Here is a 20,265-nt window from a genome sequence, read left to right as displayed (position 1 = left end):
TCTCTATTCTTGCCCGTTGCCTTTTCTCCAAAGAAACGCTAACATGTAAATCTTGTTTGTTCTTAAGAGCAAAAGGGCTAATATCACTAGGTGACAGACAGTTTTAAAGTACAATTGATTAGATATAATTGTGATAGGTGAATTTGAATTGGCCGTAACTAGTAAAGGTACCTAACCAATTTTAATTTCACACACCACCTCACTTCAAATTAAACAATTAACTTTTTGCTTCAAAAGTTAGAAAATCAAAGCGCAGCTTCCAAGACACTTCTGTATGACTGAGACATTGCTATCAGTCAGAGTATCAATATATAACAGCTTGTATAGGACTTATCACGACCAATGTGTCAGGCCGTAGAGATTAGTGTAATGACCTCTGATCATAAAGTAGCCGTTACATCAAACACACAAAAGATGATGGAAGGATGCATGCAATAAGCCTAACCATTGACAATCACTCGAGGTAGCATTCCAATCCATTGTTTTGTTGCTCACAATGCCATCTTAGATGAGACTCAATCATATGCAAATTAGTTTTGACCCTGCTCAGGTAGGCACAGATCAGCCCAAATTGCCAAGCCAGGTCCTCTCGGAACCAGATTACAAGCAACCCAAGACTGGTTTCACTCCAATTGGGGCTCTTGAATCAGGTGTAGCCAAATTCCAATGGTACACTGATCAAGGGACCACCATCTGGGCAGGTCCTTGGCCACTTAGGGTGTTACATCAAACACACAAAATGTAATGGCAGAATGCTTGCAATAAGTCTAACCACTGGCAAACTGAGGAGTCCTCAATGGCGGAACTGGTTTTGGGTCACTTGTGTTCTGGGACGACCTGACCTGGCCTGGCAGTTCGGGATGTACTGTTCCCATTGCTTGACGTTCAAGACTGATTTGCATATTGTTTGGGCCAATCTGAGGTGGCAGGGTGTGCAATATATGGATAGACTGTAATGCGGCCCTAAGTAATTACCAGTGGCTCAGATTAATTCAAACATTCCAGCCATCACTTTTTGTATACTTCTGTGTGCGCCCTAAGTGTGACAGGCATGTCTAGTGCACACTGCCTCACTGGGACCGAGCTCTACCCGACTGTCGAGACCTTAAAGAAAGGGCGAAATCAGTCTTTGGTTGCTTGTTTACCAGTGGCTGAGATACATTCAAGCATTCCATCCATAACTTTTTTTGTACACGTCTGTGATCATATTTTGCTGTGCCGATCATCGGGTTTCACAGGGGGTTGTTTTGTAGATTGCACTACAGGCTGCACCATTCGATGTCCAACTCCGTTACTGGCACCAAAGTAAATTGAACATTTATAGAAACTTTTCTGTAATAATCTCGTCGCCATGTTCTAATATTTTCTCTTCTACGTAGCTCCCTTTTTAAATTGTATATGCTGTTTTATTTAGGTGTACGTTTCAAATGCAAATTTTATTGTCGTTATTCATAGCAATGTGATAATTAAGCCGGCTGAATATATTCATTTTTCCCTTTCCAGTGATTGTTTTTGAATAATGAGCAAGGCTTTATACAAATTAATAGGATTTCTATTTTTAATAAACTTTAAAGGTGTAATCGCCTATTCATAACAGGGTTTGGGTTCCACGAACTATTCCTGTGAAGGCTTACAGGGCTGATGTATGCACCTCATTCAGGTAATGCAGATTGAGCCCTGGAGTGGTGCACTCCACCAGGTTTTCGATCTTATGTGGGTACACTGGCTACGTCTTCAGTGTCATAGTTTAGAGACTCAAATCCAGGCCATGTTCTTGAAGAACATCGAGAAAACGTATATGGCAGTTTGTTACTTTCTGAATTATGAATGGAAGCTCAGAAGTACGAGGATTTAAAAGTTTATTAAAGTGTAAACTAACTGTGCCAGCTGTATTGTGCATCCTTGAACTATCCATCCATCGAATGCCTGGCAATTAAAGCTTGTGCAACATTCCAAAATAGAGACAGAAAAAGCAATAACTTAAGCGAGTACATCGTTGGTGCAGCCTCTTATGTACTTTGCATAAACCACAAAGTCTGACCGGCGGCCTCAAGAGGTGGAGAGGGCTCTGGAATGGGAGCTTTCGTTGTACACTGCCATTTAGCTTGAAGTCTTCCCCTGCCCCTCATAAATACTATTTTTAAAGTATACATGAGCTTGGATAGAGCACTACAAAGATCACGCTTGGTTAAAGTGGTCAGCGACACCTAGGTTTGATTTGGATTTTGTTTTGGAAAATAGTAAAACACACAAGATGATGGACGGAATGTTGCACATTGGCAAAACATTCACCCCTAGTCACAGATCTGGGTTTAATCCATCGTTATTTTGCTCACCACGCCACCCCAGTTCAGACATGGCCATATGCAAATCAGTCTTGACCCTGTGCCTCATGGGAACAGTCCAGCCCGAACTGCCAAGCCATGTCTTCTCTGGACCAGAATCAAGCATCCTAGGACCGGTTTCGGGGTTTCACCCCTCTTCAGCCAGGATAGCTTGACTCCAGTGGCGTAGTGAGCACGGAACCTACGTCTGGGCATACCCTTCCTACATAGGGCGAACAGCAAAACACACAATATGATGGACGGAATGTTGCATATTGGCAAAACATTCACCCCCAGTCACAGATCTGGGTTTAATCCATCGTTATTTTGCTTACCACGCCACCCCAGTTCAGACATGGTCATATGCAAATCAGTCTTGACCCTGTGCCTCATGGGACCAGTCCAGCCCGAACTGCTAAGCCATGTCTTCCCTGGACCGGAATCAAACATCCCAGGACCGGTTTCGGGGTTTCACCCCTCTTCAGCCAGGATAGCTTGACTCCAGTGGCGTAGTGAGCACGGGACCCACGTCTGGGCATACCCTTCCCACATAGGGCGAACAGCAAAACACACAAGATGATGGACGTCCTTAACCATGTCTATGGACGAGCACAAAGAAAATGTTACCTCTAACAAAATGTTTGCAGTTATACATTTTTGAGATCAGATGTTGTGCCCTGTCATGCCATCTAGTGTAGTGATTAGAACATTAAAGGTTGTTTACTTGGGAAATATAGTTCGAGAATGACTTTAGATTTTGAAACCCTCAATTCAGGATATTAGAAAGATCTTTCTGCCCTGTTTGACCGGTTTTGAAAGCATATTGCTATGGTTTGTTTGATGTGAAAAGGTCATACAACCTTTGGAAGGAATCGTTGATGTGTGAAAAAGACCACTTTGTCTTTATGGCCCTGAATAAAGGGTTCTTCTGCAGACAGGACCTGGACTTTGCTACCTTCACAAAAAAGTAATTGCTACCAAAAATGTTTTGAGTAACGTGGTGTAGAGTGCATTGGCATAGAGTGCAGTAGTGTAAAGTAAAGTGACTTAGAGTGGAGTGGGGCAGAGTAGAGTGGTGCAACATCTTGCAGTGGCATAGTGTGGAGTGGCACAGGGTGGAGCAGAGTGGCGTAGAGTTTGTTTCAGAGTAGAGTGAAGTGGTGCAGGGTAAAGTGGGTTGGTGCAGGATACAGTGCAGAAGTGTGGGGTAGAGTGCAGTGGTGCAGAGTAAAATGGAGTGGACTAGAGTAGATTGGCATAGAGACGAGTGGTGTAGAGTAGAGTTTAGTGTTGGTGTAGTTTTGCAGAGTACAGTGTCAGAGTGCAGTGGTGTAGAGTGAAGTGGCATAGTGTTGCAGAGTATGTTGCTGCAGAAAGCAGTGGCGTGCAGTTCAGTGATGCAGACTAGAATAGTGTGGTGTAGAGTGCAGTGACAGAGCGCAATGGTGTAGGGTGGCATAGCGTTCAGTGGTGTAGAGTTTAGTGGCAGAGAGTGCAGCCTTGCAGAGCACAGTGTCTTAGAGTGCAGTGTTGTAGAGCGCATTTGCATAGAGTACACTGGCATAGATTGTTGCAGAGTAGAGTGCTGTAGAAAGCAGCGACGTGCAGTACAGTGATGCAGAGTAGAACAGAGTGATCTAGAGCACAATGGTGTAGGGTGGCATAGCATACAATGGCATAGAGTGCAGTCTTGCAGCGCACTGTGTATATTGTACAGTGGCATAGTGTATTGGCGTAGACTGCAGTGGCGCATAGTAGGGTGCTCTAGAGAGCAGTGGCATACAGTACAGGGGGTGCAGAGTAGAATAGAGTGGCGAAGAGTATGGTGACAGCGCAATGGTGAAGAGTTGTGCAGCATGCTGTGGTGTAAAGTATAGAGTATAGTGGCGTAGAGCGTATTGGTGAGTGGTTGGCGTAGAGTGGATTGGCTTTGAATAAAGTGGTGTAGAGTGGTTTGGTGTAGAGTGGTGCAGCATAGCGTTGAGTGGCAGAGTAGATTGTTTCAGATAAGAATGAAATGTCGTGGAGTGCTGCAGGGTAGAGTGGAGTGGCATTGAGTAGTGGCTTAGAGTGCAGTGGCGTGGAGTGGTGCAGAATAGAGTGCAGTGCCTTAGACTAGAGAGGTGTAGATTGAACGTGGCGAAGAGTGAAGTGGTGCATAGTAGAGTGCAGTGGTATAGAGTAGAGTGCAGTGGTTTACAGTAGATTAGAGTGGCATAGATGGACGCACTGGCATAGTGTACAGTGGCGCAGAGTTCAGTGGCGGAAAGTACAGTGTTGTAGAGTGTTGTGGCGTAAATTAAGGTGGCATAGAGAGCAGTGGCATAGAGTACAGTGGTCCAGAGTCATATAGAGTGGCATAGAGGTCAGTGGCTTAGAGTGCAGTAGAGTAGAGTCTTGCAGAGTAGTGTATAGTGGCATAGACTGAATTGGTTTTGAGTAGAGTGGTGCAGAGTGCATTGGCATACAGTACAGTGGTGCAGAGTGCAGTGGCATAGAGCGAAATAGTGTAGAGTGGAATACTGTGGCGTAGAGTAGATTAGAGTGGTGCAGAGTGTAGTGGCATAGAGTGGAGCGGTGCAGATGGAGTTGGAGGATAGTGGAGTATTATGTAGTAAGGCTGGTTGGACTTCACTATGTAATACTCTCACAAAGCCCCAAAGATGGTCCTTGGATTCACAATAATAAATCCTTAGCTCAGTCCTGGTAGTGTCGCAAACAGCAATCAGGCTTTACTAGAGGAATATGTGTTAAGCATTTCAGATTATGAACACTGACGATAATGAATCGACATGACTCGAAAGAAATCTGACACCAATTTAAAAATAAAGCAGATTTTATATAAAGTTAGACACCAAAACGAAGTCAATCGGAAAGTATGACCGGAGTTGGAATTTAGAAGCAATAATAAATCAGTGCAAATCAATAGTACAAAACTTCAGCATTGCGGTCAGTGGTAAAAAGCAACAGTGACAATCGATCACTTGCAGGTCAAGTTGCGTGGAACCCATTGGAGGTTAAGGGGATGCGGGTCCCAAGCCACGACAGTCAGTTCGATTTTGCCTTGCTCAAGACGCTCAGGTGCAGAGTAGTCCAGGTTGTCCTTGGTGCTGAAGAGGGATCCGCGGGGGAACTGGTTTTACTGCTTAGACAGTGCTGGTGGGGAAACAGGTGCCAAAAGTTGACAACGGGACCACTGCTGTGGTCAGTTGAAGGTGCTATGGTAGGTTGAAGGTGCTGCGGAGTTCCTTCGCGTAGCAGCATCGAGCAAAGGTGGTGGTTGACGGACTGGCCACCAACAAGCCTTGGTAGCAGTAAGGTCAGCTAGATGTTATTTCGAGTTTAGGGGAAAACCGTAGCTGCCTGAAACTTTCTGGAGGTAAGGACTAAATTTCCCACAATACACTGGACCATCTACTTTTGAGCGATCCTCGAAGGACCCAATGGCCAGCGATTCTCCGGTACATGGGTTTTACCTGTGGACTGCAGGAGACTAGTGTCACTAATCCAAGGGAGTCCAGAGTTGCCTTTGGCTCCCAAAGGAGTCCATCTGTCTGGTGAAACCGGTCTTTGGTCCGAGAAGAGATGCAGTATCAGGATGGTTGCCACAGGTGCAGTCTATCACACCTTAGTTTTGTGAAGGTCCTTTGTGGCAGAATCTGGTCTCTTGTGTGCCCACTATTGCTATTCAAATTAGAACTGAGATTCTGCTGCTACTGGTGCCCCTTAAATCCTAGATTTAAGGGTGTTAGGGCTACTAGCCCCAGGGGCTAATCCACTCCTGAGGTGACCACATCTGGAGGTATGTGTCACCTTTTCTACCGAAGACCCTCTATTCTACCACTTTTAAAAATGGCAGAAAGATTCCTTAGCTGTACAGACCCGGTAGCCCCACCCTATGGGGGTGGCTAGCCTTAGTGGGGGGACGAGGTACACCTCCTGATTACATAATTGTTCTGCCTACCTGGGTGCAAATGTGTTTGGGGGTGGAGGGACAGCTGGTTCCCCATTTGAGAGGCATTCTGGGTGTCACCGCCTTCCAGTCCAGGCCATTGTTTTTGACTCCTTGCAGAATTCACACCTCCAGCCAGAGGTTGACATTCTTGTCTTGGCAGCAGCAGCTGTGGGCTGCCAGTCAAAGCACAGGAAAAGCTGGGGCTAACAGGAGGGGAACCGCAACCTCAAATTTAGCCACCTGGGTGCATGCCACATCGGGATTAGGAGGCAAGTTATTTGATATCTACATCACATATTTCGGCAGTACCATAATGGAGTTGTCAACCTCGAAGTTGTCCGGGTTCCAGCCTGTGTTATCCTATGGACAGCTGATCGCCTATAGTAGCCCTGAATGGAAAAGGCTACTATAGGGACATATAAGCTTGCACTTGTATGTCCTCACCTTTAATATAATGCACCCTGCTTCCTGGTCTCGGGTGGTCTTCCTAAGTGGTGATAGGCATATATTAAAAATAGTACTTTGACCTTGCCACACATGGTGAGTAAAGCTTAGTTTGAGCAGTTTGTACTGCTATTGCAGGCTACAATGGCAGGACCGCTGTTCAGCATTGGAGCAAAACTCGGGGGGGGGGGGGTTACCATACAAAAAGGACACTATACTACAGGAGAGGTGCAGGGTAGAGTGCTGTGAGGTATTGTGGAGTGATGTAGAGTAGAATGGCATAGTGTGGTGGTGTAGAATGCATTGACATAGAGGGGCATAGAGAAGAGTGGTGCGGCGTAGAGTGCAGTGGCATAGAGTATAGTGGTGTAGAGTTCAGTGACAGTGCAGTGTTGCAGAGTAGATTACAGTGGCGTAGATTAGACTGGCGTAGAGTGCATTGTTTTTGAGTAAAGAGGTGTTGAGTGAATTGGCATAGAGTGCAATGATTACAGTAGAGTGCAGTGTTGTAGAGTGGCACAGAGTAGAGTGGCATGGAGTGGTGCAACGTGGATTGCAGTGGCGTAGAGTGTCACAGAGTAGATTGCTTCAGAGTAGAGTGAAGTGGCGTGGAGTAGAATGGTGCACAGTGGAGTGGTGCTGAGTCGAGTACAGAGGAATAGAGTGCAGTGGTGTATAGTATATTAGAGTGACAGAGTGCACTGGCTTAGAGTGGAATGGTACAGAGTAGAGTGCATTGGCGTAGAGGGCAGTGGCATAGTGCAGCATTGCAGAGTGGAGTGGCGTAGAGTGCAGTGGCATAGAGTGATGCAGAGTAAAGAGGCATAGACTGAAGTGGCATATAGTCGAATGGTGCAGAGTAGAGTGTAGTGACGCAATGTGGAGGGAGATGGAGTGAGTGGTGCAGAGTAGAGGCAAGTGGGGTGAAGTGGAGTATGCATGGCAGTGCACTGCCATTACAGACAACACATCCTCAATTGAAATGACCATTACATTTGCAGACCTGCAGTTTTGATTATAAAAGTATACAGTGCACCAACAATAATGTGTGGAAATGTCACCACCTGGTGTATTGATTTATTTTGATGGTATTAAAATATTTGTTTCCACCACACTTCAGAATTACCCATGATAGCCAGCATGATTGTCACATAAATCCTCTCACTTTGAAGTCAGAGAAAGACAAGTAAAGACCAATATCTCTCAGAAGACTGAGCCTGACATTTGACCTCTGTCTTTGAATGTACAGCAAATGTGACAAGATGTAAAGACCTGTTTACAGAAAGGGAGCACTCCAAAGGATACTTTAAATAAGGTTTGGGCAAGGGTATGGACAAACTCTCTCTGGACAGCCTAAGACAAATAAAGCCAACAAATAGAAAGCAAGAAAATGTGAGTTACTAACGACAAAGCCAATGGTAAGCAAAGAGCAGAATGCTTTCTTAGGAAATGTCCCAAGATGATGTTAGCAAACTAGACAGCTGTGCTGTCTGGTAGGTTTCGACCTAACCATGATCTGATTGACATCCTTCAGTCAGGTTTCTGGGCAGGGTGCTGCACAGAAACTGCCACACTCAATGTCACAGACAACATCTTTTGGATCATGGATATGATCGTGGATGCCTGCTTACGTTCCTTGACCTTTCATCGGCATACCCTAAAATTATGCATGTGCATAAGAGGCACAGTTCTCAATTTGTTCACCTCCTACCTCAAAAACTGATCTCATACTGGAAAATGCTTTCGCTAATCCATCCGCCATACACCAAGGAGTCCCCCAAGGTTCAGCCCTATGACCTATCTTCTTCAATATTTACATGGAGCCCCTGACTGCGATTCTACAACACACCCACCTGGCATACCACTAATATGCAGATGACACTCAACTCTACCTAAAGATCTCTCTCGGAGAGATCCTTCACCTAAATGATACACTAAAGGAGGTTTAAAACTGACTAGCCGCAAGCCACATGAAACTCAACCCCCTAAAAACAGTTCCTCTTAATATGCCCTTACCAGTCCAACATGGTGTCAACTGCACTCCTACAATAATAAACTATGCTAAATCACTGGGAATCACACTAGACAAAAACTTGAACATAACCACTCACAAACTCCACGGCTTTGAATGCCAGGTACAGCCTGAAGCTACTAAAAAAGGAGAAACTTTTCATTGTGTAAGTAGATCTCAAAAATCCTGTGCAGCAGTAGTTACTCTCCTGATTGGACTATTCGATGCAGCTCTCATAGGACACCAAAAACCCACCTAGCCCCCGTAAGGGCCACCAGTAATGCAGCAGTCATGTTTATAACAGGGGAACGCCAGTACGAACACATCACACCCACACTAAAGGAGCTTGGATGGCTCCCGATAGAAGCAAGATGCATTTTGAAAACAGCCTGTGTCACGCACAAAGTTCTCCATGCAAATACACCAAAATACTTATTCCAAAAAACTATTAATGGTAGGAAAGACTTAAACCATATGAAGTACAGAATTGCTACCACTGACTCCGCTGAAATTGAAGGATAGGTCCCAGGCACGCCCTTTCTCTGCTAAGGCACTCAGAATCTAGAACTCCCTGCCATCAGAAATGTACACTATCGATAACCGACTTGAAGAAAAGTGTGAAAGCATTACTACTGGAAAGACACCTAGGCACAAATGGGAACTGCGTCCTTTCCCCGCAACGCAAACCCCCGTTCTTCGGCACAACACCCCACAAAAGATTAACTATAGATTCATACACAATCCAATAACACAAATACCCTGGCCTGACCTCATACAAGCCAAGGAAATACTGATCTCACCTCATACCATACTGCGATCCTGTGACCACCAAGAACAACCTACTGCAGTTAATGGGTACATTTCAAACTATGTAACTTATACACATAATGCGTTAGATGTATTTTGGATGATCGAACATGTACATAACATGACAGAACTTTAGAATCTACGTAACCACAATGGGGGGCGGAGCTAGCCACGAAGCAAGGAAGAAATTCGGTCCTGCAAAGAAAAAACTACGAGTATTAAATATACCATATGCTACAGTATACCCTGCCAGACTCCGAGTTACGGATGACGGGAAGACAAAGATTTACAATGATCCCAAAGACGTACTGAAGTTCCTCCAACAGAAAGGTCAACGGAGCATGCGCAGGAAATCTCCACGAGGAGAATTGGAAGAACAGGCAAATACATCAAACGTGGAATAAAAGAATCAAAAATAACTGCAGATACTATTCATATGTGCCGCTCCGTCAAATGGCAGCAAGGAGTGCTGCTGGGACAAGGAAAAAGTTGCTGCGCCCAATGACGTTGCTGCTCCTGTGATACGGTAGACCAGTGCTTTAAGTGGGGAAAAAAAACTGGGGGTGCTCTAAAAGGGGCGTGGTTAATGGCTTGAAGGGGCGTGGCCTATCCGAGTAGGGGCGTGGTCTAAATCAAAATAACTAGCACTGTGTGCTTAACAAAATCATGAAGTCGCATCCAGCAAAGGATAATAAAATAGGCAAAAAGGTATATTTATTAAGTATAACCCATAAAAATACCAAACACTTTAAAAAACATGTAAAGAATATTTATATTACTTAGAAATCTATTGCAGGATTCCCCAAAACCCTCGAAGATATTCAGTGTGTTTGTTTTGCTGGGGTTTCTCACAACAATTTTCTTCAGCAGACCTTCTACCTTTTGCAAGCCAACTCTTTACATACAGCTTTGGGTCAAATGTTTCAAATGGAGGACCATTGAGTTTTATCCATTGGCATGAAGAAATGGTCTCTACAAGAAGAGAGGCCCTTGTTGGACAAGCAATTAAGTTCATTGCGCTGAAACCTCTCTCGCAATCCGCATTACTTGCTGGCAGGGTTTCCATGCAAACTACTAACTTTTTTAATGCTTCAGGGGTTTTCTTTCCACCAAAATCTTTGAAAAGTCTAAAAGCTTGTATAGTATCTCTTGCTGGCAGCTGAAATTGTGAACACAGTTTCTGGATATCTGTTTCCCCATAAAGAATGCATTCATCACCAGAAGGCAAGTTGCCTGCATCTAGCACACTGAAGCTGGCTATAAGTTCTTTCTCAGAATCAGGGGCACATCGTTTATTGATATTTACTGAAAGACTTTGGTAAAACTGATTTTGATTAAGGGCAACAGAGTTACTTCTACCATGGGAAAGAGGAACATCCTTGAATTTGCCCTCGTCCACCGCTTTCTGAGCCGCAGAAGCAAACTCCCCTGGTGAGTTCTTCATTGCTAGAAATATGCGTACTTGACTAACCAAAAGTCTGTGGGCATTAACAACTGTAATATCCCTCCTCTGTAAGGAGAGTGATAAGTCTTTGAGCTCTTGAAGTGCATCAAACATTACCCCCAAATCTCTGATAAAAGAATAGGATGTAAGCTTCTTCAAGAGACCTTCATACTTACTCCGGTCTCTTATGGGTCTGGATGGGTCTTTAGAAGCATTCTCAAAATGTTTGCACAAGGCAGGGAAGCAGTTCCAAACAGCTTTCACAGATCTGTAACTGGATGCTACCCATCTAGTATCAAGCATTTTCCCTATCTTCTGAAGCTGTACACATACCTCGCTGGCGGCCAGATTTAGCTCTCTCTGGTTTTTTGGTGACATGCTGTATGTGGCATACAATGAGTCCATGAAAATCTTAAAGTGATTGACCCCTGCAACCTCATCAACTGTATCTGCCACAGCAAGTTCTAGTCTGTGAGCCAAACAGTGCCATGTCAGTACAAGATTTGGAAATTCTGATTTCAACAATGCTACTACTCCTCCTTTTTTACCAAACATTACTGCTGCTCCATCAGTACATACCGCAATCAAGATATCATGAAGCAGATTTTTTGTGAGTCCAACTTTTTCAAAGTAGCTTAGGAGAGCTGTCTTTACGCCAATAGCATTAGTTTCTGCCAGCTCCAGAAGGCCGAAATAGATGGTCACTGGGGTACTTTCATTTCCAAAAATGCCACGGAGGTAGATGATCAAGGTAGAAGCATTGCTAATAGAAGTGCTCTCATCAATTAATACTGTGATCTTTGGTTTGTGTTGTCTGATATAACAGACCAATCTTTGTTGCATTTCCAATGCAATGTGTTTTATTATTTCTGTTGCAGTCACATTGCTGTGCAAAACACGGCCCATTGCACTGCCACTCTTTGCCTGAAGGAGAATTAGATCATGGTGGTCAGTGAAAGGGCGATCTTTTTTTGCCAAGTAGTAGGCAGTGTCAAATACCCTGCATGTGCTCTCCATATGTTTTGCATTACATTCGTGTACTGTCACCACAAATGTATTTTTCTGCTGAGCTGTAAGAATGTCCTCAGCTGCCAAGTGACCAGCGCTCGCCTTATGCTCCATAATCTTCTTCCTGAGCTGTTTCTGCCTAAAAGCTTTTCCGTCACCGGAAGGACCAACCTCGCCATCTGCCCACACTTTAGTTACGCGCATGCCTTGGGTGTTATTGTGCACTGAAAGACCTGTTGATTTAGCCCGTTTACAGGAAGAACATCCAATATTGCCTGACTTAAGGTACAACCATTTATATTCCTCCTGAAAGTAATACCACTGTTTAGTGTTCCAGCAGTCAGGGAGTTCGACAGTTTTTTTCTCTGGCACACATTGAAGTCTTTGTAAAGGTGGACTGTCCCTGTCAGACTCTTGCTGAGTTTGACTAGCCTCATCAATAGTTGGTTGTACTGGACAAGACTCCCCTGTAACTCGCTGGCGCTTCAGTGCCGGTAGGAAGTCAATCATTGAAGACTGCATAGACTTGCGCTTCAGAGCAGAAGCAGATAAGCTACTAGTAGCCATGGTAAAATGTACAACTTCCTTCTTGAAGGCTGGACTGGTATATCTGAAAAAGAAAAGAAAATTTTGCTCTGCTGGTTTCCTCTGCCGATTTTGGTTTCCAGGTGATAAGGCCTTGCGTCACGAAAATAGAATATTGAGCCTCTTATCTGCAACAAAAATTGAATAGTTTACTCCAGTGATCAACAATGTTTAATTGGAGTGCTATTTGGTAGGCACGTGTTACTCTTCATTTTGTGCTGCTCCTGAAAGGATCTCTCATTGTACATATACAGGCCCCATCCCCTCTCCCGCACATATCCAGGCCCCCACCACCTCTCCAGCACAGACGCAGGCCCCCACCACCTCTACAGAACAGATGCAGGCCCCCACCACCCCTCCAGCACATACACAGGCCCTCCCCACCTCTCCAGCACAGATGCAGGCCCCAACCACCTGTACAGTCCCTTTAATCCCCCCACTCCCGTGACTTTCTCCCAACTAAACAGTTTTTCTGCTTGACCTTTCAGGTGGAAAGCCGGGGCTATCAAGGGCAGCCAAGTATAAACATTTTACTACTATGCAATTTTAAATCCATGTTTCCCTTTTAAATTAAACCATTTTCCCCAACTTAACATGTGAGGAAAGCCTGAGCAGTAAAAACCGTAACAAATCAACCTCTTAGAAATGGGCTGTGCACCTAGGGCCTCATCTGTGGCCTTAGGAGCGTCAGTGCTGAGGATTAACCTTCCACATATTTCTTCCCTAAAGCATTCTGCTTTGGTATCTTATTCAGTTATTTTGTCAGGAAGGAATACGCCTCTTGCCCAGCCAACACCCTCCCATCCAGAAAATGCAGGTTGGCACGAGACTAAAAATTACTTAGATGTCACAAGCACGAACAGAAGCCCCCCCTCCCCGAACACAGGACTCTTGGAAGCATGAGGTTCTCACATATGCTTCAAGTACATCTGCCTCCTACGTCTACCTAACCATAAACAATGTGCGCCACGGTTCTTAGTAATCCAGTACTTTTTGACTGTAAACACTGGTTAAAAAAATATCCATGTTAACCTTTGTTCCCTAATAGTATAGAAAGGCTGTATTATTTTGTTTTTGTTTTTTAGAGTTTTATATAGCGCGAACTTGAACCGAATAGGTTATCAGAGCGCTTTACATAGCACCAGTTACGTTACATAAGGACACACATTCATTTTTGTTAGGCACGGGGAGATTAAGTGTTTTGCCCAGAATCACAGGATGTTTTAGCGACATTACCGAGACTCGAACCCAGTTCCCCAGGTTTGAGGTCGAGCGCCCTAGCCATTAGGCCAACACCTCTCCCCTTAAATCCTCCATCTGCATATCTCACATCATCCAACTATTCCCATAGGCATATATGAGACTGTCACTCCGTGTGGCCTACAAAGAGGCCACGGATTGGATGTGCATGCAGTCTGCACGCCTCTATGACCTACTGACACACTGAGAATCTCACACTGCATTCTGCCTCGGCTTCAACCATCTCAACCTTGCCACATCATAAACACCGATCCCTAATTTAAACTCCGACGCCCACAGATCACTCAGTTCAAAGTATGCAGTACACAACAGTTGTGTGTTGCACGAAACAAAAACTACTTCCTGGTTGGGGGGGGGGGGGGGCGACGACGACAATTCCTCTTAGGGAATGCAAGATGAAGTAACACGTGACTGCATGCATAAAGCACTCTAAACGGATACCATCTCTGGGTGATGAAGAGGGCTTGGAGTCAACAAATTCTTGGACAGACTGTCAGAGGGCTATAATTAGCATTTATATAGTGCACAACCTGCCATAAACTGCACTTACCGAGAAAGGATGGGGCTCCACAGGTGAAAATGCTGAAGGTCGGGTTTTCGTGCTGGAGCAGGCTGCCTGGGGTCCTCTGCCTCTTCAGTTTTTCAGCATCCCACGCTGGCACCACCTCGACGTTGCTCCTGGATTTGTCCCGCGCTGCCACCACCTTGATGTTGCTCCTGGATTTGTCCCGCGCTGGCACCACCACGACGTTGCTCCTGGTCCTGGATTTGTCCCGCGCTGGCACCACCACGACGTTGCTCTCCCGCCGGAAAAAGAGAAGAGAAGGGAAATCCAGAGAGAAAATGGCTCTCTTAAAGGATTTCCCTTCCTCCAACAAAGCTCACCTGGCATGACGTCATGCCGTCGTGCCGTGGACGTCAGGCCGTGACCACTGAGCTGATAGGTTCCCAGCAAGTTCAGCAAAGTGGAGGATGGCGAAGGGAGACGGGGTCAGGTTACCTAACAGTGCAGCAACAGTGGGCAGAGTCTGAGCACCGGCAGTTTTTTTTTTTGGGCCCTCAAAACGGGTCCGAAAAAAAAAAAAAAAAAAAAAAAAACAGACTACCTTTAGTAGCCACGAAAATAGAGCCCGATAGAGACCCGTTTCGAGGGCCCCAAAAAAAAACTGCCGGTGCTCAGACCCGGACAGACCCGGCCCACTTAAAGCCCTGCGGTAGACACACAAACGCTATGGACATTAAAGAAGGGTGCACATAGGCTGCAAACGGAAGTGGTGTACCTATCCTGATGAACAGTTTCCAGAAATACATGCTGGTGGGAGCAGATAAGTTAAAAAAAAAATTAAACTTTGGAGTATTCCACAAACGTAATTAATAGATAGTGAATAATTGACTGTTTGGATTTAGGTTTTCACGAACTACGCTATTATTGGCAAATGTCTTGCTAGAAGCAAGTTACAGATCTGATGTGCTATGTTGTGTTTTAAGAGACTGTTGACATGGCGTCCACCCATGTGGGATATCCACAAGAAATTGGGGTGGCAGCTCCCGCCCACTCGTGTGTACCACACAAGTTAGATATTTTGGTTACAAAGGTGGGGGGGGGGGGGAAGAGTTGGGCTCTATGTTAAATTTGTTGGGAAATGTCTGCTACAGGGGGAAGGGCGGAGTGGGAGGGGGGTGGGAAAGGGGTAAGACAAAAAATTCTGGTCAGTGTTGAGGAAATAGACATTCATTTCTATAACTGCAAATTGTGAAAGCGGCGGAAGTGGTTTCAAGATATAGAAGACAACACGCATGGCTGATACAGACTCACATACCCGAAAACTGACATTCATAACATGGAATGTCCGCGGACTCCAAAAATCGCAGAAAATGCGTAACGTACTGGCATACTTAGACAGACATGGTATAGATGTTGCCTGCATACAGGAAACACATCTCACATCACTCACTGAGGGACGGATAGGCCCACGGTGGGCAACGTACCGCATGGCATCTTCGTTCTTTACATACACTAGGGGGATGTTGCTGTTGATTAAGCGCAGCACCCCATTCCAGCCTAGTCATGCCATTAAAGACGACCAAGGGCGTTATATTATAGTACAGGGAAATTCTGGAGGAACAATATTGACGATAGTCACGTCATATGGTCCAAATAACGATGACCACAGTTTTTATGCGAGCATATGGTCTAAACTGCGGGAGTTAGCGAACACAACAATAATATGGGGAGGAGATTTTAATACATGTCTGGATCCGGCCCTTGATAGGTCCACTGGGGAAGAAAGATACGGTAAACAAGCTGCCAAATTGCTTAAAGAGGGAATGGAGATACGGGAGATGTCTGATATATGGAGGTTGAGACACCAAGTGCGTAAAGAAGGAACATGTACGTCAACGACACACAATACATGGTCAAGAATAGACTATTGGTTGATCACACAAGATGCTTGTACATGGACAAAGGGGGTGGAACACTTGTCCAAGACATTATCAGACCATTCACCTGTCTGCCTCTCGTTGGAGGTCCCCACATACATACCAAGACAGTTCACATGGAGACTCCAGGGAAGTGCCATCTTAGATCAAGTATTTCGCAGTGAACTACACCAGGCAATAGAGGACTATTTTGACCTTAACTCTGGGTCAGTGGATAGCGCACGGACACTGTGGGAAGCCTTAAGGTCACTATCAGGGGGCACTGTATTAGCAAACATGCTGGGATTCTGAAAGACATTCAGCAACAATTAACAATGATAGAAAGAGATATTAAACAACTGGAAAGAGAATATACGCAAACGCAAAATCCCAAGTTATTAGCGGCCATAAGGGGGAGAATGGATGATTATCAGAAATATGCTGCTGATGAGATAAAATACAAATCACGTAGGTACACAGCGCGCAACTATGGAGAGGGAGTAGACCAGGACGAGCGTTATCGAACAAAATTAGACCGGCACCGACAGCGGCTTATATAACACAGATAGAGAACACGCAAAATCAAACACTATATGATACCTCGTCCATCTTAGACTGCTTTAAGGACTACTATCTCCAACTTTACACAACAAGATCTTCTGTAACATCAATAGACATTGATCAATATTTGAATGACGTAGTTCTTGGGTGGCCATCTGATAATCCGTGCGAATTTTTATGCCATTATATCACAAAAGACGAAATTATAGAAGTGATAAATTCTTTACCAAATAACAAAGCTCCAGGCCTGGACGGGTTACCCGGAGAATTCTACAAAGAATACCAGGACTTATTGATACCGTATGTAGCGGAAATGTACGAAGAAGCATATGAGGAAGGTAAACTCCCGACCTCGCTAAGAGAAGAACTTTTAATAGCGCTCCCCAAACCGGATAAGTACTTAACTAAATGTGACTCTTACCGTCCCTTATCCTTGATAAATATTGATGTAAAGATATTAGCAAAAATTATAGCAACAAGAATTCAGCTCCTACAGGAGAAGTTGATTTTGCCAGATCAAGCCGGATTTATACCGACACGATCTACCACTCAAAATATATGCACCATCTTTGCACTGTACCATTATTTAGACCTGGATCTACCGGCATCTGCGGTCTTATTAGATGCGGCGAAAGCCTTTGATTCAGTGGAATGGGTGTTTATGTTCACAGTGCTACGCAGAATGGGCTTTCCAGGGTAATTTCTGAGATGGATCAAACTTTTATATACAGACCCCATTGCCAGAGTCAGAATTAATGGGCACACGTCCACTTCCATTAGTATAAGTCGAGGTACGAGACAAGGCTGCCCGCTCTCACCCATCCTGTTCACATTGTTTCTTGAGCCATTAGCTTATAAAATTCGCCAACGACATTCAGAGACTGCATTGTAGTTTCATCTTCGACCCCTCAGCATCTCACTATACGCTGATGATATGGTGCTATTTACTCGCTATCCTAACATTTATTTAAATGAACTTATAAGAGAGTTCATACGCTTCGAACAATACTCGGGACTCCGGATAAACTGGGAGAAGTCGGTAGTTATACCTCTAATGCTAGCCACGACGCAACCCAATTTAGAAAACCCATTGAAATGGCAAACTGATCCGGTCAAGTATCTAGGCATATGGATACATCGAGATACAGAACTAGTGGTACGGGAAAACTACGGCAGAGCGCTGACTAAAATTGAGGAACAGATAGACTACTGGATAAAGATGCCCCTTTCGCTAGCTGATAGAATAGCTCTACAAAAGATGATAGTCTTGCCCAAATTCTTATATTTATTTATCAATATTCCTATCTGGCTCACACAGACAATGTTTTCTAAATTGCAGTCGACCATGCAAAGACTTACATGGGCAGGGAAGCAGGCCAGAATAGGCTGGGAAATATTGATGAAACAGTACCATAAAGGGGACTTTGGTGCACCAGATTTGCAATTATATTTTTATTGCGCACAGGCACAGCATGCTCATTACTGGCTTCAACCGCATGCGTACGTACCACACATAGCAGTGGAGAGAGATAGTGTACAACCAACCCCACTGATAGCTTATGTGTCAGATCCAAAGTCCTTTACACACAAAGACATGATCCAAACTGTGCACTGCACTTCAAAAGCATGGCAAACGCTAGCACACCACGCGCAGAAACTCCCCATTTACACCTCATCTCTCCCTATAGCACATCATCCGAGAATATCAGTTGCGCAGGAGAAAAAAATGTTACTGCTGTTGGAGGAAACGAAACTGTCCACTAGGAGTGATATTTTCCCACATGGCAGATTCATTCAGAGGGAGGACCCATCATTAAGTGCACACCATACACCTATGAATCTGTTTACACACTTACGGCTGCACATGGCGTTCAGGGAGCTATATGCATAATTTCCAGAGGAATCACCACAATTGCAAGCACTACAGATTCTATTAACAGCCCCTACTTGTCAAAAATTAGTTACATGTTTTTACAACGCGTCACAGGCAGAACAGAGTGAGGTAACGAACAAATCGCTTAAACGGTGGGAAGTACTAATAGGTGATGACATAGGTGAACAGGATTGGGAATATAGTTGCACGCAGCTAAAACTGATGACATCAAACTGCAATTTATGTATCATTCACTTTAAATTTTTACATCAAATTTATTATACTCCGACTCAGTTACATAAATATGGACTCAGATCACATGACAAATGTCACAGATGCGAGGCATTAAATGCAGATTTTTTGCACATGGCCTGAACATGTCCCCAGATCCATAGGTACTGGCAATAAATCATGGGAGCACTCACGATTATGCTGACTGAACTAATACCCAATGCACCACTTGTTTGCCTACTGGGAATATACAAACTTAAACCTGCCAAAAGAAGGAAGTTCTTAGCTGTTGCACTACTGCTAGCCAAACGTTGTGTTGCAATCTGATGGGGCAGCAAACGCCCCCCTAGGTTTAAAGACTAGCTTATTGATATGTCATATTGTAGGGAGACATTGGAGATTTATGCGGAAGAACTACCGCAGGCGTCGAGACCTAGGGATTTCTGGGAGCCCCTATCGCAGTATCTTCAGACTACACAAGTAGACGGTTGATTCACATTTTAGATAGGATTGCATAGGACATGTCTGTTTTCATCTGTTTTACAGGAGGGCAGCAAACAGATGAAATAACAAATCTTGTGTTCAGGAATGAATCAACTGTATTATATGTTGCTAAATTACAGAGCCCTATGGGCGTCAGATATCCGGGATGTGGTAGAACATAAATTAGTTTCTTTATGTACAGGACAATGCAAGTTTTTTTTCTTTCCCTTGAGATCTGTAAGTATATGCAACCGCAAAGACTGCTTTGTCTGTAATATGTGTGTTTTGTTGGTGCTGACTGGAATAATAAATAAAAAAGAATCTACGTAACAACTACTACAGGTGTAATAATGTTGTTTTACTGTACCAGATACCCGCAAGTCAAATATGCGCAATATAAAACTCTGAAATAAATAAATTAACATCCAGTACAACTGCAAGTATGATGGCTTTCTTGCAGTGTGGTTGCTGGGCATTAATCTGTCCACTCAGAAAAACACTTTTTGTTGTGAATGATTTTGCACTGCCATGTCAGCAGCTATAAGTTTAACTATAGTTTTCCATGTATCCTGTGCAAGGGACAAGCCTGATCAACATATCTACTAACCCAAGATCTCACAATCCAGCTAATAACTACTAAACACATGAAGGTCCCTCCCTCAATAAATATATTATTAAAGAATTGTGTTATCAAGGCCAATATTTCTGTGTTCCCTGAATAGAGTTGTAAGCTAAGCCTACCTCCTTGAGTCAAAGAAGGTTTGGACTGTATATGATGGACTTGCAGTAAGTGGATCTACAAAGGAGAGTTTGCAGTGAAGAGCAAAGCTTCCCTGCTTTTTGACATAGCATGCCTGT

At 44.3% G+C, this 20,265-nt stretch overlaps 1 protein-coding gene across 1 annotated transcript in view; it reads right to left on the bottom strand.

The window, feature by feature from the left end:
- Positions 1 to 10,279: 10,279 nt before the first annotated feature.
- LOC146810143 (E3 SUMO-protein ligase KIAA1586-like) overlaps positions 10,280 to 20,265 on the bottom strand; it is a 46,751-nt gene continuing 36,765 nt past the window's right edge. The window contains exon 4 of the mRNA XM_085614946.1: positions 10,280 to 12,603. Coding sequence (XP_085471072.1) covers positions 10,329 to 12,603 — 2,275 coding nt within the window. The 3' untranslated portion in view covers positions 10,280 to 10,328. The remainder of the gene's footprint in view (positions 12,604 to 20,265) is intronic.

This window comes from Triturus cristatus, chromosome 7 (genome assembly GCF_964204655.1).
Source record: "Triturus cristatus chromosome 7, aTriCri1.1, whole genome shotgun sequence".
Taxonomy (NCBI): domain Eukaryota; kingdom Metazoa; phylum Chordata; class Amphibia; order Caudata; family Salamandridae; genus Triturus; species Triturus cristatus.
The sequence above is the reverse complement of the archived record's forward strand: the minus strand, read 5'-3'. Positions and strand labels throughout refer to the sequence as shown.